The 26570-nt window shown below is 36.5% G+C and overlaps 1 protein-coding gene across 2 annotated transcripts in view; it reads left to right on the top strand.

The window, feature by feature from the left end:
- Positions 1-3148: 3148 nt before the first annotated feature.
- LOC109682212 (solute carrier organic anion transporter family member 1B3) overlaps positions 3149-26570 on the top strand; it is a 67855-nt gene continuing 44433 nt past the window's right edge. The window contains exons 1-2 of one of the 2 annotated variants that reach the window (XM_074075918.1): positions 3149-3271; positions 5219-5358. In XM_074075918.1, coding sequence (XP_073932019.1) covers positions 5281-5358 — 78 coding nt within the window. In that variant the 5' untranslated portion in view covers positions 3149-3271; positions 5219-5280. Of the gene's footprint in view, positions 3272-5218; positions 5359-26570 lie in introns of those variants that run through there. The other variant, XM_074075919.1, reaches the window with a different exon arrangement.

Raw genomic sequence — 26570 nt, 5'->3', positions numbered from 1 at the left:
TCTTCAGTTACATTCAGCTCCATGGTGGAATGGGTAGTCTAAGAGTTCTCTCTAACCCATATTATGGCTTATTAAACAATTTAAATGATGCATGTGGATCAAAATGACCTGAAGATAAATGGAAGAGAGTAACTGCTGTGACCATGAAATTTAATGCATCTATGGGAAATGAAGACATGAGAGAGAGATAAGGAGTGAAATAGTTACCAATGGAAGTATATGGATTATAGATCCTAATCAGGGAAGCATTGTCAGATCCAGGGTGATCCAATCCTTGAAACTGATATTTCAGAAAGTTTGTAGTTTTTGGTGTGACAAAGTCTGAACTATGTCCTTAGACGCGAGTAGAAGCCAAAATCTTTGGAGAAAAGGTTTTAAAAAACCAAAAGGCTAGGTATTAGAAGGATTCCCTTTAAGGTCATTGAAATCACCAACAATTATGATAGGAGTAGTATTTTGAGAAAATGGCTTTGAACCAAGTGTTAAAATTATTAAGCAGTGAGTGGGAATGACTCAAGGTTTGGTAGATGATTCTCAATATCAAAGGTATATGTGATGGAGTCTTTATACAAGATTAGAAACTGTGGATTTCCAGGGAGAGCAGTGGGAAATGGAAAGGAAGCAGCAAAGTAAAAAAATTTAGGAAAAGCTCATCAGATTTGGAGCAATATCGGGGAGGAGTTGAACAACCCACTTACCACAGCTGCAGGAGAGGCAATGTCTTCAGGGCAGGGTCAAAAGTAAGAAAGAGCCAGAAGGCGATGTGGAAAAATTTTGAGAAGAAGCTGAAGGAAAAGGTAATTTTACTTATAATTAGTCAAGAAGACGATGATGGACAAAAGCAGGAATGCACAGACCATGTGGGGATTAGGTAGGAGATGACGAGTGATCAGGGACTCGTTGCTTACAATGGTGAGCACCATAAGAGAGATAATTGCCTTAAGAAGCTTGGCCATAATGATGTGAGAACTTTGAGATCAGTGGTGAGATGGGAGACCTGGAGGTTTTATACAGGAGCAGGTAGCATTCTGGAGCTCCTCTTGACCACCTCTAAGGGTAGAGTGGTGGGCGGGGAATGGCAGCTTTGCTCTAAGTCTGAAAGCTTCCTATTGAGACGTGCCAGTGGTACCCATCTGACAACTCTGGAACTGAAAACTATTAGAAAACACTACTGGGCACATTATTTATACTGATTTAAATTCTACTTATTTTATTTTTTCTTATTTAATACTTATAAATGTTATAAATTACTGATTTATAAATTATAAACTAAAATTTATAATACCAAAATGTCATCAAATGAATCTAATTGTATATTGAATCAAGAATGCACCAGACACTTTACGTAGAAGAGATCCTTACCTCAAATACTGGCTTATCACTTTACAGAGGTGAATATCTAGGTTCAAAAAGGTTAGAGTTCATCAAATTTAAAACACTAGCAAATAGCAGGGACAAATAGTCACTGCAGTTCATCAGACTTCAAAGACCAGAGTATTTCACCAGCACTATGCTTCTTATCTCTGAAATAAATATTAATAGACTTTTAAGCAAATTTTGCAACTCTATTGATCCACAGCTGTTAGGATGATATTGATCTGGAAAGAGCTGTTGCAATGTCCCTTCTTGAAACATTCTTATTTTGCCACAAGTCACACAAAAAGGACAGTGTAATTACTTAAAGAGTTAGGAAGAATGATGCTTTTTGGCCTCTGAAAACATTCTGCAATTTCATCACTGACAACTTTAGTTAGGAAATGGAAAAGATCTCTGTTAAAACTTGCACTATTTTATTTTCATTCTTAGTTTGCATTTTTTCAAAACAAGGGGGTATAGTAGAATCGGTGTTTGAGGAGAAGATCCCATCCTGAGAACACACTGAACGAAAGGATGTCTTCCCACACTGAATGAAAGGATGCCCTTCAAAGCAGTGGAAAATGCCCTGCATCTGCTATGGTGGTTCTCGGAGTCCAGCACTGAAGTGCTAATTAAAAATTAACTCTGATCTACTGAATAAGAATCTCCTGGATGTGGACCTGGATGCTATTTTGATAAAGACCCCACAAGATAGTTAGACTCAGAAAGGAGTATTTGGAGCCAATTTTCCTAGCCCCTGGTCTGATTCTCAGTCCCTCACACTTCCCAGTCCTTCTTGCCCATCACATATTCTGGGTCCTCCTGCAACTCCTATACTTCCAAGGACTAATGAGGTATAGAACTGATTCAAACAACTGAGAAACAGAATTAAAAATTTATGACCACAGTTATGCCAATAACTGTCATGCACAAATGATCAGAAGTAACAATGCTTTTATACAAATACACACATACACTTTTGGGAGAAAGGCCTCTACTTTAGCCTGGGTTATACCTAGGGGTGAGAAATATCTGAGTTATTGGATCAATTAATTAAGCATCATCCCTAATCCAAAACAAAAGAAAACAAACTTACAAATGAATCAGGTCTCCTCTATTCTAAAACCAAATTTGTGTTGGAAAGGAGAAAACTGTGTGGCCATCCTTTGCTTCGGTTTGGCATAAGTAATCTTTGTTCAAGGCAGTGTTCATTTTTCCCTTAGAAAGTCCAGCTTGTAAACTATTCCATGTAAATGATAATTCCATTATTCATCCAGGTCATATTATAACCACCCTTGGGCCAAGCAAAGGAAATATAGTTAATTTTTTAATGCTAGACAGATTTTAAAACTGCCTTTGGTGTATGAGTAACGATGGTACAGGCCTCCAGTACAGCAATCCTGCTCTACTGTAAAAACATTGCAAAGTTTGCAAAACAGAAATCTATCATCCATGGGAATGTAGTCTTGTCTTTTCTAAGATATTTCATTCCAAAAAACAGTGAATAAATACTTTTATTTTGTCAGAAAAATTGCCATGTTTTTTCTATCTGGAATAGTTTTAAATATGTTGGATAATATGTTATATTTATATTCCCAAACAAAAAATATCTCATGCAACCAACTCAATTAATAAAAAAATGCCAGCCATTCTCAGAAATAAAACTTAGTATCTTAACACAAAATAATATATAAATTCTGAGAAATTATTAATATAATCTTAAAAAATAGAAGTCTGTAAATCATTTCTAGAAATAGTAGAAAATTCTGTTCTGTTTGCCTAGGACAGTGACCTTAAAAAGATTGTTAATCATCACTGAGCTGGTAGAATAAAAGCCAACTGACTGTTCAGAGAGGGACTCCAACAAGGGATAAACAGTTACTGTGTTGCAGTTGCTGTAGCATCCTAAGTTCAGGTAAGAACCTTTGAGATTCTCTGATTTCAACATTTCTTCTGCATAACATATTTCTACAAAACTAAATGAAAAATGTTGTGGCAGTCATTCATTGTACATATTACAAATTTTTTGCTTTGTGCTTTTAATATCCACATTCCAGGCTTTTTGGTACAAAATTCTATAGTCTACAATACAAACTAACTATCCAGAAACAGATGTTCCTTAGTTTACAGTCTCAAATTATAGAAAGTCAAAGATTTTATACTTTATGATGATAAGATTTGAAACTCTGTTCTTATTACTTTCTAGACAAGTGGAACTCCAAGTCTGTGCTCCAAGATAATTATTTTCATCAAACACATAGAATCATTAGAATGGACTCTGTTTTCTTGATTTTATCTGAACTGGGTAGTGGTGGATGGGGAGTTGGGTGATAAACACAGAGAAACAGAATGTCTTCCAAAGTCATTCAACCTCCTCTACTGTCCCCATCTCATCTGAGGTGTGACTCAGAATGAGAGAAAGAGAGAGAGATTTTCTGGGAATTTTCTCTCCTATTAAATGAGAAAAATAATCTGGTCAGTACAGTTCTGACACAAACTGAAGGCCCCATAAATGTTATTGTCTGTCTTTAATTTGGGAAGGTGGCTGCTATGATAATTGTTATTGCCAAAGTAGGGTGGGGAGAGTGGCAGCTGACACAAGAAAGGTCTAAAAATCACTAAGTACTGTTTTCCCTTTATCCTCCTTGGCTCTGAAGGCACATGCTCACAATGGACCAACTGGCCTGCACCTCTTTCCTATGGACCCTGAAATAATAGCAACTTGACACAGATAAGCAGAGGCTGGCAAAATGCTGCCCCCCACCCCACCCCAACCAACTGGGAAGGAATGGGTTGCTCTTTTTAGGGGAAGCATAGCCAAGCTACTTCCCAATGTCTGTGATCCTTTTCACAGTGTATTTATTGACACCTTTTTTTTTTCATTTTTGTGCTTTGTGTTGCTAACTGTTTAAAATACACAAAGTACTGACCAGTGTTCTAACATGCATGTGTCAAATATCCTTTGCTTGGACTTAGACTTCAGTGCTATTGACTGCTAATTCAATGCTAATGCATCAAGAATGTATATTGAGTAAGTCTTTCGACAGAAGTACACACAAAAGGAGGTTAAGTATTGATCAATTGATAAAAATGCTGTGACCAGAAGTACACAGGACCCTATCTTTGAGCTTCCCGAGTAACGATGTTTCAGTATTTACTAATTCAGTGATCCTAGCAACTTTACAGAACGTAACTACCACAAACAGTGAGAATCACTTGGTTGTGTTACATGCTGTATAATATACTGTATAGCATTCTATTAAAATCATATATGTATTCTATGTGTCTGCCTATCACCATAGTTTAGATACGTAAATAACTATTATGCATGTTTGTATGAACACAAATACATTTTCTTATCTTTTTTTGTGGTAGTATGGTTTAAACTCAGGGTATCTTTCTTGCTAGACAAAGTGCTCTACTTCTTGAGCCATGCCCCCAATCTTTTTGTTTTCAGTTTGTTTTTCAGATAAAGTCTCGTGTTAACTTTGTGATGCTCCTACTCTGCCTCTCAAGTAACCGGGATTACAGATTTGTACCAACAAAGAGCACATCTTCTAAACCTTAGTAAAAGACACATTATTCTACATAAAACAATGAGCTGAAGAAAAAAATTAATTCATTTTATAGTCTTTAAAATGGGGGCTTAATAACTCTCAAAGTTATAATTTGTCTTACATTTTCAACCCCAAAACTCCACTTGTAGGAATATTTATCCTACAGATATGATCATGCATAAATGAAATGACATAATATATTGTTGGGGTAAACACTGACTGATTAGATGATGTTGACTTCATGGCTTTTCTTATTTATAAATGTTGTCAAAGTGAAATAAATTGTGCTGCTTCCCCCTGGATAGGTGAGCGTTTCAACCCAAACACTGACAACTGAAAGCATTCACACAATACCTGCTATTCAATCATGGACCAAAATGAGAATTTGAATAAAACAGCAGATGTAAAGTCTTCAGGGAAAACCAGACGCATCGATGGATTCAAGGTGGAATGAATGTAGTTTTAAAATAAGTAAATGGGGAATTTTTATTTATAGAAAACAATTGTTTAAAAGAACATTATACTTCAAATTGGAATTTTCAATTGAAGTGTATGTTGAAATATTTAACAATTTAAATATTGATGTAAATGTCTTAAAGACAGACTAAGGTTTTCTTTGGTGATATTTCTGATGCTCAAAGTGTTCGTTAATATAAATGCTTTGATATCTTCTCCTTGGCTTTTGATAGACTGAGAGATATTTATAAATATGATTAAAATAAAAAAGATGTTAGATAATGTAAAATATGTAAAAATATTCTTAGAAGTAACCTATAAACCTACAGGATTTGCTTCTTATAAATTACCCTGCAACCTTGACCTATTTAAATAATCTTTTTTATTCTCTTCCCAGTATTTTTATTATGACAAATTAAGTAATACAGTTTCATGAGAATGAAATTTGCAAGAATAAAATAAATCCTGGCTCTAAGACCTAATTAATGACTTAGGAAACCCACTGAATTCTTTCACTTGCAAGTTAGGGAAAAAAAATAATTCTACCTTTTGCTTCTGTCACAAACCATGGGGCACTAAATGATACTGGCACTGTCATAGAAGGAAAAAGGATGGTGTGAACACAGTGCGACACAAGGAGACCAAGACTTAGTGAAGTTGAGAAATTACCGTGAAGTTACCCACAAAGTCTTTAAACCCCATGAAATCAAGGAAATCAAGAAATTAGTCACTGCCACCTGTTACCAATATTTTTAATTTCCTACTTAGTTGATGTTGTTTTATCCAGCATAATAGAAGCACAAAGCTTATATGTAACTGTTCTATAAAGTTCCTTTTAACTTTGTCCAGAGAACATGAGGTCTATTTGTGTTCAGAGATTTCTGGTAAGTCTCTTCTGATGAAATATTTGAATAATATTTAAGCAGAATGATAGTCACTACAACTGAATTACGTTCTATTTTTCTGAAGGTCATAATCTATGCTTTTTGTGCAAGTGATTTTGCTCACATGTACGTGGCAAAGTTATATCTCTTAGGGCACATTTGGAGAAAAATCTGGGAGTTAGTAGTAAGCAGTATGCGCAAAACCCATTATCTGCAGCTTAATTAAGAAGACAAGAGGAGCTGGAGGCATACTCAAGTGCAGAGCACCTGCCTAGCAAGCTCAGAGCTCTAAGTTGAAACCCCAGTACAACAAAACAAGACAAAGAGGAACAATATGAATTGCAGCAAACATTAATTGAGCACTTACTATAGGTCAGGCAGTGGTCTAGTGTTTTATTTCTGTTAATGGATTTATTTGTTATCACAATTCTACCACCCAGGTATTAGTATCTCCATTTTATTTTGTTGTTGTTGTTTTGTTTTTTTGTTTGTTTTTTATTGTTTTATTATTCATATATGCATACAACGCTTGGGTCATTTCTCCCCCCCACCGCCCCCACCCCCTCCCTTACCACCCATCCCGCCCCCTCTTTCTCTCCCCCACCCCCTCAATACCCGGCAGAAACTATTTTGCCCTTATCTCTAATTTTGTTGAAGAGAGAATATAAGCAATAATAGGAAGGAACAAGGGTTTTTGCTGGTTGATATAAGGATAGCTATACAGGGCATTGACTCACATTGATTTCCTGTGCATGTGTGTTACCTTCTAGGCTAATTCTTTTTGATCTAACCTTTTCTCTAGTTCCTGGTCCCCTTCTCCTATTGGCCTCAGTTGCTTTTAAGGTATCTGCTTTAGTTTCTCTGCGTTGAGGGCAGCAAATGTTAGCTAGTTTTTTAGGTGTCTTACCTATCCTCACCCCTCCCTTGTGTGCTCTCGCTTTTATCATGTGCTCAAAGTCCAATCCCCTTGTTGTGTTTGCCCTTGATCTAATGTCCACATATGAGGGAGAACATACGATTTTTGGTCTTTTGAGCCAGGCTAACCTCACTCAGAATGATGTTCTCCAATTCCATCCATTTACCAGCGAATGAGTATCTCCATTTTATAGATGACAAAAACGTAGGCATACCAGGGGAAATGACTTCCCCGAGTTCTCAAATTAGGTAGCTGCTAAAGCAAGGTCTTCATGGAGGTGCTCTCAACTCTACTTCATTTTGTTAGAGTAACTGTGAATCTTCATTGTATCAGTACCCTCCAATTGTTATGGTAAGCAAGGATCTACACTGAATAATGTGCTGATCGTCCTCATTCATAAATCTAAAATGTAACTTTTAGATCTAATTATTCAGCAGCTAGCTACCATGGTAACCAGGTAGGATTTGCTATAAATTTCATTCCACTTTCTCCTTTCTTGCATAGTTTCTGAGTAGTCATATGCAATCCTTCTCTTTGTTGTTGCTCTACAGATTCCTTTTCTTCTGACTTCTTTCAGGACTTTTTTCTTTGGCTTTGATTTTCTTTACTTTGGAAATTATTTTTGGATTGCATTCCTATTGGTGTTCTCTGGGCTTCAGTATTTGTTGCTTGCTGTTTCACATTAATTTGGGAGAAGTTCCCAGTCTATATTGCTTCAAATACTCTCTTGCTTTTCTGCCTTTTATCTACTTCTTGATGTCCATTATGTGTGTGGTATGCCTTTTGTGGTTATCCCATAGTTCTTGGATCTGGAATATTCTGATTTCTCAGTCTTTATTTTTTACTTCTCAGTTTTGCACTTCTGTTAATATATCCTGAAACTCAGAGATTTTTACCTAATCATGTATGCCATACTATCAAGACCATCAAAGCTTTCCTCATTTGTGTTTTGATGTCTTACCACTTATTCTCAGAATTTCCATCTCTCTGCTTATGCTACTCATTTGTTCTTGTATGCTGTCTATTTACTGGACCACAGGTCCCTAGCACATAAATCATATTTGTTTTAAACCACAAGTCTGATTATTTCAACATCACTGCCATATGTGAAACCCGTTCTTATTCTTGCTCCAACTCTTCAAATTTTGTTTTTTGCTGTTTAGGTGTTTTGCAATTTTTTCTTCTTGATAGCCACATGCAATGTATTGGGTAAAAGGAACTGCTGAAATAGGCCTTTAGTAAGGTGGAGAGGAAGCGCTCTACAATTCTGTAATTAGGTCTCTGGTTTTTGGTGATATTTTGCCTCTGATCTATGAACGTCACAATTGTTTTCCATTTTTTTTTCTCTTGTTAAGTGGTGCAAAATGGCTAAGGGTAGCCATTTTGATATCCTTGAATTTTACTATGTTGTATGTCAGTTTTCCAAACTCATAGATGAATACTTCCTTATCTCTCTCATTGGGTACTCAGTGGACCTTCTTGAGCTGAAGTTTTTTAATCATTGTTGAATACTGGAAAATTTGCATTTATTATTTTTTAAAATATTTCTCCTTTATTTCCCTTTACTTCTAGGTAGAAATTTAATTATAATCTTATAATCTTTATATATCTCAGCATATTTCTATATATCTATCTAGATCAGATATCTTAAGATAGATTAGATAGATACATATCTAAATTTTTTCTTGGTAACAGTCACAATTTTATTTCCCAACTTATGTTTTGTTGCCTTTATCTCTTGTATTACATTTAATATCATATTGTATGCTCCATCTTTGTTTTGTTATCTTATTTTACTTTCATTTCATTTGCTACTATTTTTCCTTATATATTTTGTGTATATGTTGTATTTTAAATTCTTGGTGACTGTCTTCCAAACATCTGCCTCTTGTGGTTTTTACATCCCAGTTTGGGTTTTATCACTCTCTTTTGATGGGATTTCTCTTCCTTTAAGCTCTTGCCGTTCTGTCCTAGGTTTCCATTTCCCAGGTTGTGATGGGTACACTTTCTGGAATGGGCACAAGGGGGAATGTGGGACAGATCTTTGTCAATATGAGGAGCAAAACCCCAGGAAATGGGCAGGAAGAGAATCCCTGGTATGCAAATCACATGTCACCCTGTCCCCCAAGGGAGACACTGCTTTGGAGAAACTGTACTGCAGGAAATGTAGTCTGCCCAGCCTTCTTTCCTCAGCTGTTCTGTCAGGCAGGACTTGAGCTGCAGTGATTTCACTTTGGAGGCCCTGACAACTGAAGTCTGAGCCTTCATCACCAATCCCTGCATCAGTGTGTAAGGCCCAGAGTGCCAGAGGTTGACCAGGATCATGCAGCTCGACCAAAGACAGTCAAAATAGCATGCTAGCTGTGTATTTTAATAGAGTGAGTAATATAGTACTCAAAGAGGGAAACCAAGATCAAACCCACAAGTGTTGGACTCAAGGGCAAAGGTAAAGGTGAATATAGGTTATGAAGATTTCAGAGCAGAGGCCTTAAAGTGCCTCTGAAAACACTCTTTGTCTCTGGGAGCACAGTCTTGGTGGGTGATTGAAAAACATGTCCAAGTCTGCCATAAACTCTAGAATATTATAAAAACATCACAATGAAATGATTATGTTAAGGAAACTATTATCAACAGAAGTTTATCTTTTAAGTAAAGCACATTGAAATTTAGAAGCAACAAAAGGTGGTGACATGGGTGACTGCTAGTATGTCACAAAAGTATGAACATGGAAACATGGTTGAAATGAATCCACTAAGAAAGCACAGATATACATGCACAGAAAGCAAAACTTTCAAATACCACAAAAATGTGCAAGGATTCACCCATAAGAGGCTTCCTAGGCCAGTCTGAAAACTACCTTCAAATAAGTCTCTTTCCAGCAGCAAATCTGCCTCAGTTGTGTCTACTGGATCTCTGTTTAGGTTTGGGTATCTCTAATTCAACTTGTGAGAAGATTTCATTGTCTTTAGAGTTCTCTTTTTCCCATTTTTCTGACCAAAAATACCAATCTACCTACATGCTGTTATGGGCACTAGAAATCTACAAAACAGAATTAGAATCTTTGTTTTCCATTATCAACATCCTTCTGGATTTCCTCCTCAACTTTCCAAGTAGTCTGTAACTCATTCCAGCTCTACTCATCTGTTCATTTAAAAGAAAAAACCAAATAAAACATTTGGATCTTGGGTTTCTAACAGCTTTTTTTGCTATAAACTCATCTTCCCTGTGGTTTTTAGAATTAATCCATAAAATTTAATCTGTTCATGTTATATTTAAGATTGACTTCTCAATATTTGGAATACTTTTATCTTCATTCCTTACCCATACAGATATTCTTTCTGTTTTTCAAATGACCTGTGTTCTCTCAGGGGCTTTATATTTTGCTTCAAATGTCTTATTTCCTCGATTTATAAGCTTCTATGATCCCCTAAAGACTTAGCTACAATACTTTGACATCTATAACAACTGGTCTCTCTGTACAGACAAACAGAATTAGGCACTTTTTCTTGTGTCCAACATAACATTTTAAATGATGACAAGTTTGCACTCAGTACATGAATACTGTCATTATTTATCTATTGGTCTTTGTTCATTATCTGCAGGAGATGATTAATTTTTAAAAATTATTTTATTAGCATGTAATAGTTGTGCAGGGAGATGCATTGTGATACTTACATATATGCTCACAATGCATCTTACTTAGATTTACTCCCTTCCTTGTTCTCCCTCTCTCCCCCTCCCCTGCCTTAGAACAATTTCAACAGGTTTCATTCTTGTATTTTCATATACAGATATAAAATACACTCACCATATTCAGCCTAATTCCTTCTTTTCATGTGCCCATCCACCTCCCACTGGTACCCACCCCCAGAAAATACATATTTTTTCCTACTGCCCTTCACTTTTTTAAGTATAATAATCCAAGGGGGTTTTGCCTTGGTATTCCAGACCCAAACATATCATGCTTTAATCAAATTAACCTCTTTCCCTAAGAATGAGAACTTACTCATTCTCAATCACCATGTTCCCCTAATATTCAACAACTTACAGTATAGTCAATTATATTGTATTCATATGTAGATGGATTGTTTCAATATTTTTCTTTCTCTAACATTTTCTCTACTTCTCCCACCTCCCATAGTCCAGTCAGACAGACTTGCTAATACAATTTTGTTTGGAGATGATCAGTTCTTGTAGGACACTTACTGTGTTTTCTTTGTTTTTACTGTCTTTAATTTTCTACCTCTCTTAACCTCAAAGCTCATCAGGGCATTTGCCACATTGTAGTTGCTCAATAAATATTGGTTGAGCAAATCAACTGAGGTTCAGCTAAGTTAACCAAGTTATTAAAAATTGTCTATGTAGCAAAGTTTGGAAACTTGGAACTGTGATCTGACTTCAAGTCAACAACTTTTGTCATAATAAATAACTAACCGCCAGCCACAGTTCCAGGTAAATACAGACTTTACCTCTTATTTAAACGTTAGTCACCTCTTTCTGCCAGTAGCACTTTCAAGTCTATCACGTTACTGTGAACATTTGTACCTGTTTTGAAATCTCTTACTGAAAAATTCTCTACCACTGTGGTATTATTCTTCCCATATTTTTCATCAGTCTCTAGCTTTCTTCTTTCTTTGCCGTTTTGCTAAGATTGGGAACATGATTGTACCATTCTTTCTCTGAATTTAGATTCTACAGTAAGAGCAGTGTTAATGGTGCTCATTTTACAGGTATAGTGAGAATAAAAGAAGGCATACCATCAACCTGCCTGTGTTAAATCATTTCATTCCTCACCACATCCCAGCTCACTGGAGAGGGCATGCTGTGCTCAATGGGCTTACATCTGTTATCCTTTTCTTTTGGTAGAAACAAGTTAGGATTTTACTGTGAGAATTTTGACTTTTTTGAAGCTGTTTTCCATCTTGAGCTAATATTTCTTTTAATATTGAATTCATGACAATATATAACTATTTTCTGAACATTTTGAAAGCTCCTCTTACATAGGACAGGACTTACATTTGGTTATGCTTGTGTCTGCTTTAATAAGATGTCCTGGGCTAGGTGTAATGACACACCTATATACCTATAATCCCATCTATTTGGGAGCCAGATTGTAGGAGAATGGTGGTTTGAGGCCACCCTAGGCAAAAAGTTTTGCCCGTCTTATCTCAACAAACAAGCTGTGCATGGTGGTACATGTCTGCAATCCCAGCTACAAGGGGGCATAAGTGGGAGGATTGCAGACTGAGGCCAGCCCAAGAAAAACATGAAGTGAAGCAGTCTGGGGTGTGGCTCAAGTGGCAGAGGACCTGCCTAGCAAGGGTGAGACCCTGAGTTCAAACCCAAAACCACACACACACACACACACACACACACACACACACACATACAACATCCTATTGATTTCTGAAATTACTTCCTTTTTGATGTCACCAATCAGTGCTTTCATGGCCAGCATTTAGTTAAGAGTTTTTTCTGTGTTTCTTCAACAATCAACCAATCATTTTGTCACTATATTCTACATTAATTGCGTAGACATATAGCCAGCATAAAAATATATTTGGATAAGTCATCAGAAGTCATATTGTTATGTGAATGAACTTACAGCACAGCAAGAGAGCTTGCTTATGGCAAAAAAAATGAAAATAAGGGAAGGGAAGGGGAGGGGAAAGGAGGAGAGCAGAGAGAGGAAAGAGAGGAGAAGAGAGGAGAAAGAAGAGGAGAAGGAAAAGAGCAGAGCTTTAAAATCAGTCTTACTACTAGTTCTCAAATAGATGCAGGAAAAATATGCAAGTGGTTAAGAGACAACAAAAACTTAATTTTTATTGAACTCTAAGAACATCATTACATCAGTCTTTTTCTGAACTTAAGTCTGGGAAAATGACCATAATAAAAACTTTGAAAAGTGAATCAAAAGCAGGAAACTCAAACTGTGCAGAGGATTGAGAGGAGGGATGAACACCCACCTGTGAGAGTAATCTATGCTCCTGATGAGATGATATAAATGTTGAGGACAATGTAGAGGGAATACAACATGTCACATTAGCTCAAACCAAGGTGAACTTGTCAAGGTCACACACTCATATAAGGGTGTGCAACGCTGAGGGCATGTGAATAAATAAAGTGATTAAAAATATTTTTTTTCATTAAGAAAGTATTCCGTTTCCACTGGTGGGATTTACTTTGTTACAAAATTTCAGCCATAATGTAAATACATCAAAAACTAAGAGAAAAAACAGTATCACTTTTTTTTTCTCATGCAGTATCCAATGCAGGGTCACTTTGCATTGTTTTGTCACATTTCTTTGTCCTTGGTTAACTTAAGACACTTTATTCCATCTTTGTGTGTGTGTGTGTATGGTATTGGGGTTTATTTTTTGTTTGTTTTTATTCATTTATTCGTATGTGCATACATTGTTTGGGCCATCTCTCCCCCCTACCTCCCACTCTCTCCGGTTCCCCCCACCCCCTTGCTTCCAGGCAGAACCTGTTCTGCCCTCTTGTTCTCTGATTTTGTTGAAGAGTAGACATAAGCAATAGTAAGAAAGACAGCATTTTTGCTAGTTTGAGATAAGGATAGCTGTACAGAGATTCTTAGCATTGCTTCCATGCACATGTGTATTGCAAACCACATTGGTCCTCTCTACCAGACCTTTTCACTACTTCCCAGTCAGCTTCCCGTAGTGACCTCTGTCAGTTTACGGTTACTGTATTCGCTCCTCTGCAGTGGGCACATCAAACACTTTCAAGTTTTGGGTTTCCTACCTTTCCCTATTCTTCCTGTGTGCATTCTCCCCTTAGCGTGTGACCCATGTCCAATAATATTACTGCATTTGTTTTAGGTCTAAAGTCCACGTATAAGTGAGAATGTGTGATTTTTGGCCTTCTGAGCCTAGCTAACTTCACTTAAGATGATGTTCTCAGATTCCATCCATTTACTTGCGAATCACAAGATTCCATTCTTCTTCATGGTTGAGTAGAATTCCATTGTGTATAAATACCACATTTTCTTGCTTCATTCGTCAGTAGTGGGGCATCTTGGCTGTTTCCATAACTTGGCTATTGTGAACAGTGCTGCAATAAACATGGGTGTGCAGGTGCTTTTGGAGTAACCTGAGTCACATTCCTTTGGGTATATCCCCAAAAGTGGGATTGCTGGATCATATGGCAGGTCTATGTTTAGATTTTTAAGAAGCCTCCATATTTAAGAGAGAAAACAATACCATTTTAAACATGAGAAAAATGGAGCCAGGCATGGTGGCACACACTTGTAGTTCCAACTACTCAGGAGGCAGAGGCAGGAGGATCTCTTGAGTCCAGAAGTTTGTGGACATCTTGGGTAATGTAGTGAGCCCTCAAGTCAAGTGAAAAAAAAGACAATAATACAATTCAGCTCCTAAGGTTGTGAGTATTAAGTGAAGTCACATATATAAAGAACTTGACACAAAATGCTATGTAAGTATTGACTGTCATCTTCATCATCACTCTGAATGGAAACTCAAATTGAGAAAAAACTACAAATTAATTATGAAAGGTATGCCCAAATAAAATGACAGAGGAGGTTAAATTATTTTAACAAGGAAAGAAGTTGAGGTACAGTATACCCTGCAAATATTAATACAAATCAAACAAGTTTAACAATGCTAATGCACTGTTGCCTATATATGCTTGCACTGTGCTACATACCTGAAATCCCCGCTACTTGGGAGAGCAAGTGAGAGAAACTTGAGGTTTGGGCAACACAGCAATGCCTCATCTAAAAAAAAAAAAACTCAAACTATTACCTATATGTTCAAGATTGATATTTTGAAAAGGACAAAAAGTGGAGTTTTGGGGGAGGAGAAAGTTATTAATTTCTTTTTAGAAGTACTGGCTTTTGAATTCAGAATCTTACGCTTGCTAGGTAAGTGCTCTACCACTTGAACCACATCCCCCAGCCTTCCTTAAAAAGTGTGTGGTTGTGTGTGTGTGTGTGTGTGTGTGTGTGTGTATGTGTGTGTGTGTGTGTGTGTTACTGGGGTTTGAATGCAGGGCTTCATGCTTGCTAGAAGACACTCTACCACTTGAACCACTCCACCAGCCTTATTTTGTATTGGGTATTTTTGAGATAGGGTCTTGTGAACTATTTGCCTTAAAATGGCCTCAAACTGCAATCCTCCAGACCTCTGCCTCCTGAGTAGCTAGGATTACAGGCATGAGCCGCCAATGCCCTCAAAAAGTGGAATTTCGAATAGATAAAAAGAAACAATCTTTCAAGAATGTATAGAAAGAACTTCAAAAGTATCTTCGGTTACTTCCTCATTCTACATACCCTATTAATGACTGAACTCTTGATTATCTGAGTACAAAAACAAACGACTCGGAGGTACAAGTGATATGTTGTCTTCTTCTTCTCAGTGGAGTAATATTTTGAAGAGAGGGAAGCCGTGGAAGTAATCAGTTACAATGCAGAATTCACTGGTGTGCTCCGGGAGATGTATTGTCTTCTCATTGCTGCTGAAATAAATTACCACAAACTCGGTGGCTTACAATGCACATATTTATCTTATAATTCTGCTTATCAGAAGTTCAACAATAAGCTTTATGGGCTAAAAAACCAAGGTGGCAGTAGGACAGGCTTCGTCCAGTTGCTCTGGGAGGATATGACTTCTTCCTTTTCCAGTTTCCAGACACTGTCACAATCTTTGACATATTGCTGCCATAGAGCAATGATGTCACACCAGCCTCTGTGTCCATTGTTGCATCTTCTTTCTCTATTTGGACTCTCCTGCCTTCCTCCTTTGTACGATCGTGACCCACTGATCCACTTGGACAACCCAGGCAAATCCCCATCACAAAAGCTACAACACAGTCACATCCTGCAAAGTCTTTTTTGCAATGGAAGGTGACACATTCACATGTTGTGAAGATTAAAATGTAGACGTCCTAGGAGGAAAGCATTATTCTGCCAACTTCAGGAGGTAAGAGAACCTGGCAGACATAATTACAGAAAGACAATTCCCTAGGGCCAAAATACTCCCTCTAGATTTCACAGATTTGACCATCTAATGACAATCTTTTAACTGTGATTTATCAGCCAATTCCTCACCAAAAAGCATGGAGGTCAAAAGAGTGAGATGACATATCTAAGAATGTGCTACTATCCCAAATACACAAAGAGTCCTTAAAAGTCAATGATATAAATATCCCAATTACAAAAATGGGAAAATATCAGAATAAATACCCCACCCAAAAAGATATACAGATGGCAAATAAACATATAAAAGATGCTGATTATTACATATGAGGAGAAAAATTGAAATTAAAACAATGGATTATCATTACAAAATTACTAGAATGACTAAAATTCAAAACACAGACAGCCCTTAATCTTGGCCATGTATGGAGCAACAAGAACTCTCATTTACTGATAGTAGAAGTACAAAATAATTCAATCACTTTAGAAATGAATCTGATAGTTTCCTACAAATATGATGATGTGCTGACCATACAATCTAGTGGTCACAGTCCTTGGTATTGATTCAGATGCCTTGAAAACTTACACCTATAAAAAAGAAAAAGACCTGCTCATAAACGTTTATAGCAGCTCTATTGATAATTACCAAGACTTAGATAGTGATCTTTCAAAGGTGAAGGGGAGACAATCTGTGATGCTTTTATACAATGGATTTTTTTTCAGTGATTAAAAGTAAGTTGGATATCAAGCCAGGAAAAACACATAAAGGAAGATTAAAAGCATATTTTGTATTAAAAAAACTTAAAAGGTTGTATGCTGTATGATTCCAACTATATTACATTCTAGAAAAGGCAAGAATCAAGGAAAAGAAGAGATGAAGAGGCATGCCACAGAGGACTTTCAGGGAAGGGAAACTATTCTGGGTAAGATGGTAATGAGGAACACACCATTGTACATCTATCGAAATCTATAGGATATACACTCAGCACCATGAATCCTAATGTAATGTTAATATATTAGCGTTGAACTATCAATATACAAAATTTTACCATACCAATACAGAATTAAATAATGAGGGAAACTCTGAGAGAAGGAGTACATGGAAACTCTGTATACTTTTTGGTCAATTTTTCTGCAAATGTAAAAGTGCTCTAGAGAAATAAAGTCCATTAACTAAATTAGAAGATAGCCTTCAACCAAACACTGCAAACCAAATCCAACAGCATATTTAAATAACAACACACCAAAGAAAAAATGAGATTGATGGCGGGAATGCAAGTACAACACTTAAGAAAATCAGGGAATATGACACATTAATTAAATACAAAAACCCACATGATCATCTCAATGAATACAGAAAAAACACTAGCCAAAAATCAATCCAAATATGGGCTTGAGAAAACTAGTGATGTAAAGGAACCTTCTCAACACAGTAAAGGTTTTTATGAAAAAGCACTGTTGGCATTGCACTCAATGTGAAAGAGTGAGAAGCTTTTTCCTAAGATCAGGAAAAAGTCAGGAATGCCCACTTACTATTCAATATTATGCTAGAAGATCGAGTCAGAGTATTTAGACAACAAAAAGAAAAAAACATATCCAAATGGAAGCAAAGAAGGAAAACTGTCCATTTGTAAATGACATAGTCCTGTGTACAGAAAATCCCTAAGAATCCATGAAAAAATCTGCAAGCAATATTTCCTGGTACTGAACCACACAAAAAATAAATTTAAACAAGGCAGTAAAAATGTACACTGCAAACTACAAAATTTTGCTAAGAGTTAGAGAAGATCTAAAAACTGGAAAGATATCCAGTGTTCATGGATTGGAAGACATTATCCTTAAAATGTCAGCACTATACAAATTACCACAAAACCTCAAAATTTATTAAGATTTCCACTGCCTTTTTGTGCAGAAATGGAAAAGCCAATCCTCCGATTCATAGGGAATTGTAAGGGTTCTCAAATAGCCAAAACAATATTGATAAAAAGGAAAAAATTGGAAGACACACGTTTCTCAGTTTCAACATAACATAGCACTGGCACTGGACTGATGGGATAGACCAACATTCAGAAACGAGACCAGGCATCAAGTTTTAACAGGAGGACCAACTCCATGCACTGGGTTGGGAATTTTTGTATGAAAAGACAGAAGGTAGACCCTAAGCCTAACATCCTACATGATTACCTCAAAATTGATCATAGAAACAAAATCACAAAACTCTTAGGAAAAAATTTTCATGATGTTGGTAATAGATATTTTGCTATGATACAAAAAGCACAATAGAGTAAAAATAGAAATGTCATACTTTCGAAATTTAAAACTTTTTTGTACCTAAAGAGATATAAGAAAGGAAGTTTCAAACATGCTGGTGCATGCCTGCAATCCCAGATACTCATGAGGCTGACATCAGGAGGTTCATGTTTCCAGGCCAGCCCAGGTAAAAAGTTAGCAAGACCACATCTCAACAAACAAGCTGGACATGGTGATACATACTTGTAATCCTAACTATGTGGGAGGCATAGGTAAGGGTCTTAGGCTAGCCCCAGACAAATGTGTGAGACCCTTTTTGAAAAATAACTAAAAGCAAAAAAGGGGTGGGGTGTGACTCAATTGGTAGAGCACTTGAGTTCAAATCCCAGTGCCACCAAAAAATTTTTAAAAAGGAAAGAAAGAAAGGAAAGTGAAAAGACAAGCTACAGTATTTTCACAATGGTTACACCATTTTACATTTTTACCAACAACTTCTCCACATTCTTACCAACTCTTGCTTTTTTCTCTTCTTCGGATAGCAGCTGTTCTGATGGGCATGAGGTGACACTGATGGCTTTGATGACATCCCTCATGAGTAGTAACACTGAACATCTCTCACTGTGCATATTGGCAATTTGTCTGTCTTCTTTGGAAAAAATGTCTGTTTGAGCTATTTGCTTATTTTAACTAGCTTATTTTGTTGCTGTATTGTAGGCACTCCTTATATAGTCTGTATATTTCCCCTTATCAGGTAATTTGCAGTAATTTCTTCCATTCTGAGAAGGTTACATCCTCACTCTGTTATCATCTCCTTTCATGTGCAGAGGTTTTTAAGTTTGATGTAGTGTCATTTGTGTTTCTCATCTTGTCCCCTGTGCTTTTGGTATCGTATCTAAGAAACCACTGCAAAATCCAGTGTCTTTAAGATTTCCCCCTTGTATTCTTCTAGGAGTTTAAGTGTTAGATCCTATATTTACATCTTTAATCTATTTGGAGTTATTTTTATATAAAGTAAGGGCACAACTTCATTCTTTTACATGAGGTAATATAGCTTCCCTAATACGACTTGTCAAAGAAACTATTCCTTCTCCATTGTGAAGTGCTGACACCCTATGAAAAACATACGGCCCCATGTACAGGTTTATTTCTAGTGTCTCTGCTCTGTCCAATTTGTTCAACTATCTGTGTTTTTACGTTTTACCTCTCTCTCTCTCTCTCTCTCTCTCTCTCTCTCTCTCTCTCTCCGTTTTGAGACATGTTCCTCCTATATAGCCCAGGCTAGCCTCAAATTTGCAATCTTCCTGCCTTAGCTTCCCAATGAGCTAGAATTACAGTCATACACCAGTACACCTGACCGTATGCTGTATGTCAATGCAGCAGCCTATTAATTGTTTTTGCTTTATAGTATATATTAAAATCATGAAATGTGAAACATATGCTTCAACATTATTCTGAGCTTCAGATTCATGAGTCCTTCCTTCCTCCCTTTCATCTTTCCTCCCTCCCTTCCTTCCTTCCTTTCTTCCTCCCTCCCTCCCTCCCATCTTTCCTTCCCTCCCTCCCTCTTTTCCCTCCCTCTCTTCCATCTTTCCTTCCCTCCTGCCCTCCTTCCTTCCTCTCCTTCCCTTCCATCTTTTCTTCCTTCCCTCCCTCCTTTCTTCCTCACTTCCTTTTCTTCCTTCTTTCTTTCCTTCTTTCCCCAATCCTCCTCCAGTTTCCAGAAGGATGTTGAATATTAGCAGTGAGACTTGAGTATGCTGCCCATTGCTGGATTTCCATATGTGGCTTTTATTACACTGAGTTAGTTCCCTGATATTCCCAGTTGTTCAGTGTTTTTATTGTAAAGTAGCATTCAATTTTTGAAATGATTTTCTGCATCTATTGAGATAATCATCCTTCCATTCTAGGCTCAAATCCCTCTTGGCCATGGTATAATATTCCTTTAATGTACTGTTGAACTATGTCTCCCGGCATTTTCTAGAGTATTTCCACATCAATATTCATCAGGAATATTGACATTTAGTATCCTTTTTTGTGTGTATCTTTATCTCACCTTGATGGGGGTAATGCTGGCCACATAAAATAAGTTTAGAGGGTCTTAAATTCTTTTGAAGAGTATGAGAATGACTGGTGTTAGTTCTTCTTCAAAGGTTAGGATTCTAATTCTCCAGTGAAGCCATTTGGTCCTGGGCTTTCTGTAGTTGGGAGATTGGACATTTTAGATTTGTTTTTATTGCTGCTTCAATGTCCTCACTAGCTATAAGTCTCTTCAGATTTTTTATTGACTTATGATTCAGTTTTGGTAGGTTGTAAATCTTTAGAAATTCATTTATTTCTTCTAGTTTTCCTACTTGTAGGCATATAATCGCTCATAGTAGGCTCATAATTATTTTTTTATTTTTTAAGGGACCCATTATAATGTCTCTTCTTTATAATGTAGATATTTAAGTTCTCTTTTTCTTAATTTAGGTCAAGGTTCACCCAGTTTTACTGATCTTTTCAAGAAACCAACTCAAAGTTCATTGATTTTTTTCTATTGTACTTTTATTCTCTATTCTATTTAAAAATCTATGTTTTTTCCTTCTTTCTCTGGTCTTGGGATTTGATTTGTTCTTCTTTTCCTAGCTTCTTGAGACGTAAAATTATCTTCTTTATTTGAGATTTGTCTTCTTTGTAATATAATCACCAAATCTGTAAATTTCCCTTTCATTACAATTTTTACTAATTCTATAAGTTCTGAAATATTATATTTTACTTCCATTTGTCTCCAGATACTTTCGAAGTTTCCTTATAATTTCTTCTTAACCCACTGATTGTGTGGTTTAAATGCACATATGTGTGCATATGTATGAATATCCCTGTATATTCAGTTTTTCTCAACTAATCAAACTGACAACTAAGATTCACTATCTCATCTTCTTTTCATTCTGCTACTGATTTCTAGTTTCATTCCATTGTGGTGAGAAAAGATCATTGGCTATCTTTTTGTTTTGTTTTAAAATTCTAAAAAATTTTTTGTGGCCTTGTATGTGGTATATCTTGGACGATGTCCCTTTTCTGCTTGAGAAGGTTATGTATTCTTCTGTTACCCAGTAGCGAAATTTCTGTTTATCTGCTAGGTCCATTTTGTCTCTAGCATTGCTCAAGGTCTCTGTTTCCTCATTGATTTTCTCTCTGGTTGGTCTGTGGAGTATTGAAGTCACTAACTATTATTTTGCTTCATATTTTCAGTCGTTTAATGTTAGGTGAACGCATAGTTATAATTATTGTATTTTCCAGGTATATTGACACTTTTATATTTACATGTTTTTATCTCTTCAGATAGCTTTTGTCTTGAGATTTATTTTTTGTCTGCTCATTTGCGTGGAATAGCCTTTTCTAGCCTATATTTGTCCTCAAATAAAAATGAGTCTCTTATAGTTGCATTATTTTTATACATACAGCAAATCCAAGTCTGTCATTGGTGTGATTCATCTCCTTGCATTCAAAGTAATTACTAATAGGAAATGACTTGTTATAGCTATTTTGTTACTTTTCTGCCTTAAAGCTTCTTATGCCATTTCCCCTTGCTCACTTCCTTTTGTTTCATTGATTTTTGTAGTGATACTTTTTTATTGCTTTTTCATTTCCTTTATGTCCATTCTGTATTTTCTTTATTGTCATTGCAGTCACATAAAATAATCTATTTAAAACTGCTAATAACTCTAATTTTGTATAAAAGCACTAATTCTTTATACCTTTATTCCCTCCCATTTTGTATTATTGATGATACAAATTATCTATTTTTGAAAATCATTTAACAGAGATTCATAATTACTTTCTATGCTTTCTTAAAAAATCTAAATCAGACTTATAAGTCATTTACTTGCCAATATTATAGTCATTCAAGATTCTATATTTACATATTTATCTTTACCAGAGGACTTGTACATGTTCTTGGTGTTGCTTGCTGATAAGTTCCCATAAATTTTGTTAATCTGAAGAAAACTCTCACTTGCTCCTTCATTTTTGAAGGTCTATTTTATTGAGCAGGTTGTTCTTGGTTGCCAGGTTTTTTTTTTTTTTTTCAGTACTTTGACTATTTTATCCCATTGCCTTCTAGCCCCATGACTCTGTTGAGAAAGTGATCCAAAAGAAGCTCCCTTTCACTTGATGAGTAGCTTTTCTGTTGATTTCAACATTTCTCTTTCTGCTGTGACTCTTGAAATTTTGACATTGGGTATATCATTTTAGATTTATTGTAGTTGGAGTGTTTTTGAGCTTCTTAAATTTTTTTTCTTTCTTTTTTTTATTATTTTATTATCCATATGTGCATACAAGGCTTGGGTCATTTCTCCCCCCTGCCCCCACCCCCTCCCTTACCACCCACTCTGCCCCCTCCCTCTCTCCCCCACCCCCTCAATACCCAGCATAAACTATTTTGCCCTTATCTCTAATTTTGTTGTAGAGAGAGTATAAGCCATAATAGGAAGGAACAAGGGTTTTTGCTGGTTGAGATAAGGATAGCTATACAGGGAGTTGACTCACATTAATTTCCTGTGCATGTGTGTTACCTTCTAGGTTAATTCTTTTTGATCTAACCTTTTCTCTAGTTCCTGGTCCCTTTCTCCTATTGGCCTCAGTTGCTTTTAAGGTATCTGCTTTAGTTTCTCTGTGTTAAGGGCAACAAATGCTAGCTAATTTTTTAGGTGTCTCACCTATCCTCACCCCTCCCTTGTGTTGAGCTTCTTAAATTTTTAAGTCTATGTCTCATCTCAGATTTGGGGAATCTGGGGCATTAATTCTTCAAATAATTCCTCTTTTTGTTCCCCTCTGGTACTCATATATTGTACATGTGCTCCTTGATTATGGCCTATGATTCCCATGAGTTCCTCATGGCTCTTAATACTTTTTTTTTTCTTTTCGCTCCTCTCCTCAGTAATTTTGAAGGTCATTGGTTCTTCCACTTAATGACGTCAGCTGTTGTGTTCCTCCTGTGAATTTTGAAATTTAGTTATGTGTCCTTCAGTTCCAGAATTTCTGTTTGATCATCTATAGTTTCTGTATCTTTGTTGATATTGTCACTTTGTTTATTCCTCATGTTTCTGATTTTATTTAGTGGTTTATCTGAGCTCTCTTTTAATTCAGTAAGCATATTTGTCAGAAATTTTCAATTCTTTGCCTGCAATTTCTATATTTTTATTTTCTTTGGGGCAGTTCCTAGAGATTTTACTTGATCCTTTTAATGCATTCATTTTCCCTGTTTCTTTGTATGTTATATTATTTTGTTGTTGGGATTTTAGCATTTGGAGAACCATCCAATTCTTCCACACTTTGCAGTCTGGTTTTCTATATGGGGAACTTCCATATTTCAACCTTGCTAGACATTCTGGAGCTCTCTCAATCTTTACTCTGGGTGTGCATGCTTTTCTGTCCTCTCCGGGCTTGTGTGTATAACCTCCTATATGAAAAGTTTTGCTGGTTTCTATTCAGGGTGCTCCCCTAGCATGGCCTTAGTAGTGTTGTAGCAAATTTCAGCACTGGAGCTCCACCTGCTGTCTTTCTGTGATACTGCCAACTTGTACCTATTTAATTTTTTTTTTTTTTTTGATTGTTGTGCTGGCGGAGGGGTACATTGTGGCATTTACAAAAGTTCTTACAGTATAGTATACGAGTCTTGAATTTACTCCCTCCATCTTTTCATTTAACCTCTCCCCTCATTCCTGGAATAGTTTCAACAGGTCTCATTTTTCCATTTACATTCATTTGTACACAGCATTTGCACCTTATTCAGCCTCCTACACTCTTCCCTCACCTCTTCCCCCTTCCACTGGTACCAAACCCCAAACAGGACTGGTTCTGCCCTCCTGTTTTCTTGTTTTGTAAAAGAAAAAATAACTTTTTTGTTTGTTTAAAACAGCTATACAGGGAGTTTCCTTGTGACATTTCCACGTATGTATGTATAACCCAAATTGGTTCATCTCTATTTTTCACCTTTTGTATCTTAGTCCTCTTCATATGGTAATTTCAACAGGTTTTAAAATTCTATATTCATTCTTGCATAGAAAGTACATCAACTATATTCACCTTAACTTTCTTCTTTCACTCTCCCTCTCTTGTATGTGACCTCCCCTTAGCATGACCCGTTTTTCATAGTATTGCTATGTTTGTATTATGTCTATATTCCACATACAAAGAAAACATGCAGCGTTAGCCTTCTGAATCTCGCTAACCTCACTTAACTGATGTTCTCCAGTTCTATCCACTTAACTGTAAATGTCAAAATTTCATTTTTCTTTGTGGCTGAATAAAATTTCATTGTATACAAATACCATATTTTCTTAATCCATTTATCAGTAGTGGGGCATCTTAGCTGTTTCTATATCTTAGCAACTATGAATAATACTGCAATAAACATTGGTGTGTGGGTGCCTTTATTGTAACCCGACTTACATTCGTTTAGGTATATCCCTAGGAGTGAAACCACAGAAAACTTAAAAAACTAAAGTACCAAAGAATCAATGATCCAAGGAAGATATGGGCAAATGAACTGAACAGAGCTTTTTCAAAGGAATAAGTCCAAATGGCCAAAAAACACATGAAGAAATGCTCACCATACCTGGCCATAAAAGAAATGCAAACCAAAACCACAGTGAGATTCCACCTCACTCCTGTTAGAATGGCTGCCATCAAGAACACCACCAACAACAAATGTTGGCAAGGATGTGGGGAAAAAGGAACCCTCATACACTGCTGGTGGGAATGCATATTAGTACAACTACTATGGAAAACAGTATGGAGGCTCCTCAAAAAACTAGAAATAGAACTGCCATATGATCCAGCAATTCTACTTCTAGAGCTATACACAAGGAGTACCCATTTACTTGTGAGAGACCCCCTAACCTTGTGCCCCATTCCTATCAGTACTGTACACAAGTAAGACCAAAAGTAATCCTTGGACAGCTCCCCTAAAATTCAAAATGTTAGATGTAGGGGAATTTGATGTTTCTTCCAAACTGCATTGTGCAGTGTGAGATGAATGAAAGGGGTCTGTTGAGAAAGAATAGAGAGAGAGATGTATTTTTCCTTTAAGGGGTAAAGGTGTTTGTATAGACCACTTTAGCCTGAGGTGCATAAGCTTGTAGCTGGATTCTGGGATTTTCATAAGGGCATTTGGTTCTTCACTGTTGTTGAATCTGTGCCTTTTTTGGAAAGACAGTTCAGGGTTTCCTATTCTTCCTCTTACTAAGTTATTCTCTCCCACTTTTATTTTTGAGATTAATAGCATGATTTTTTTAAATGACTAGACTCTGAACAATATGATTTCTGTTCTATGACATAAGGATTGTATGTACTTGTAGAAGAAATCAGAAATGAATCTCCTTAAAGAATACTTTCATATTTTTTTCTAACCCTAAGGATTCAGTTTAATATTTCTCCTATGAATCTTATTCTTCCCACCACCTACTTAGTAAAGCTCACATTGATATCTTCCCACTTTTTATCTCCCATTTTATAACTTTCTATATTTTATCCAGAAATTCTGCATTGTCTCTAGTAAGTTGCATCATTTAACAGTTCTTGTGAATTTTCACCTTCATTGCTAGCATATATAATTTGACAGTTCCTCATGCAGGAAGGAACACACTCACCTTGCCAGGTATAGAAGCATGTATTGGGGCCTTATCTTTAATTCCAAAGCATGGCCTAGTGTGAAACACATAGTGGTTCTGGTTAGACAAAGTTCAATGAATATGCTTTGTACATCTTTGTGTCAGGCATTGTTCTAAGCACTGGGGATTCAGCAATAAACAAAATGGAGAAAACCCCTGTCCTACAAAGTTTACATGCTAGTGAGGACATAATGTGATAAACATGCAAAGAAATAAAGAAGAATGTGAGTGAACAGTGGTGCAGTTTCAGAGCAGTCGTGGAAAGACTTACTGTGAAAGTGACTTTCAATCAAAAACCTCAAGAATGTGAGGAAGTTGATAACAGGTATATGCCTCTGGAGAAGGCCTTTCCATGCTAAGAAAAGCCAGAATAAAGAATCTTAGAATGTAATAAACCTAGAATACTCAAGGGGCAGCAAGAAGGCTAATGTAGCTGGAGAGGAATGAGCAAGCACAAGAAAGAGTAACATAAGAGACTAGAAAAATAGAGGAGTATTATTAGTAGTGGGTGGGATATAGAAGAAAGGATGGATCATTTAGGAT

Source organism: Castor canadensis, chromosome 6 (genome assembly GCF_047511655.1).
Source record: "Castor canadensis chromosome 6, mCasCan1.hap1v2, whole genome shotgun sequence".
NCBI lineage: Eukaryota > Metazoa > Chordata > Mammalia > Rodentia > Castoridae > Castor > Castor canadensis.
The sequence above is the reverse complement of the archived record's forward strand: the minus strand, read 5'-3'. Positions and strand labels throughout refer to the sequence as shown.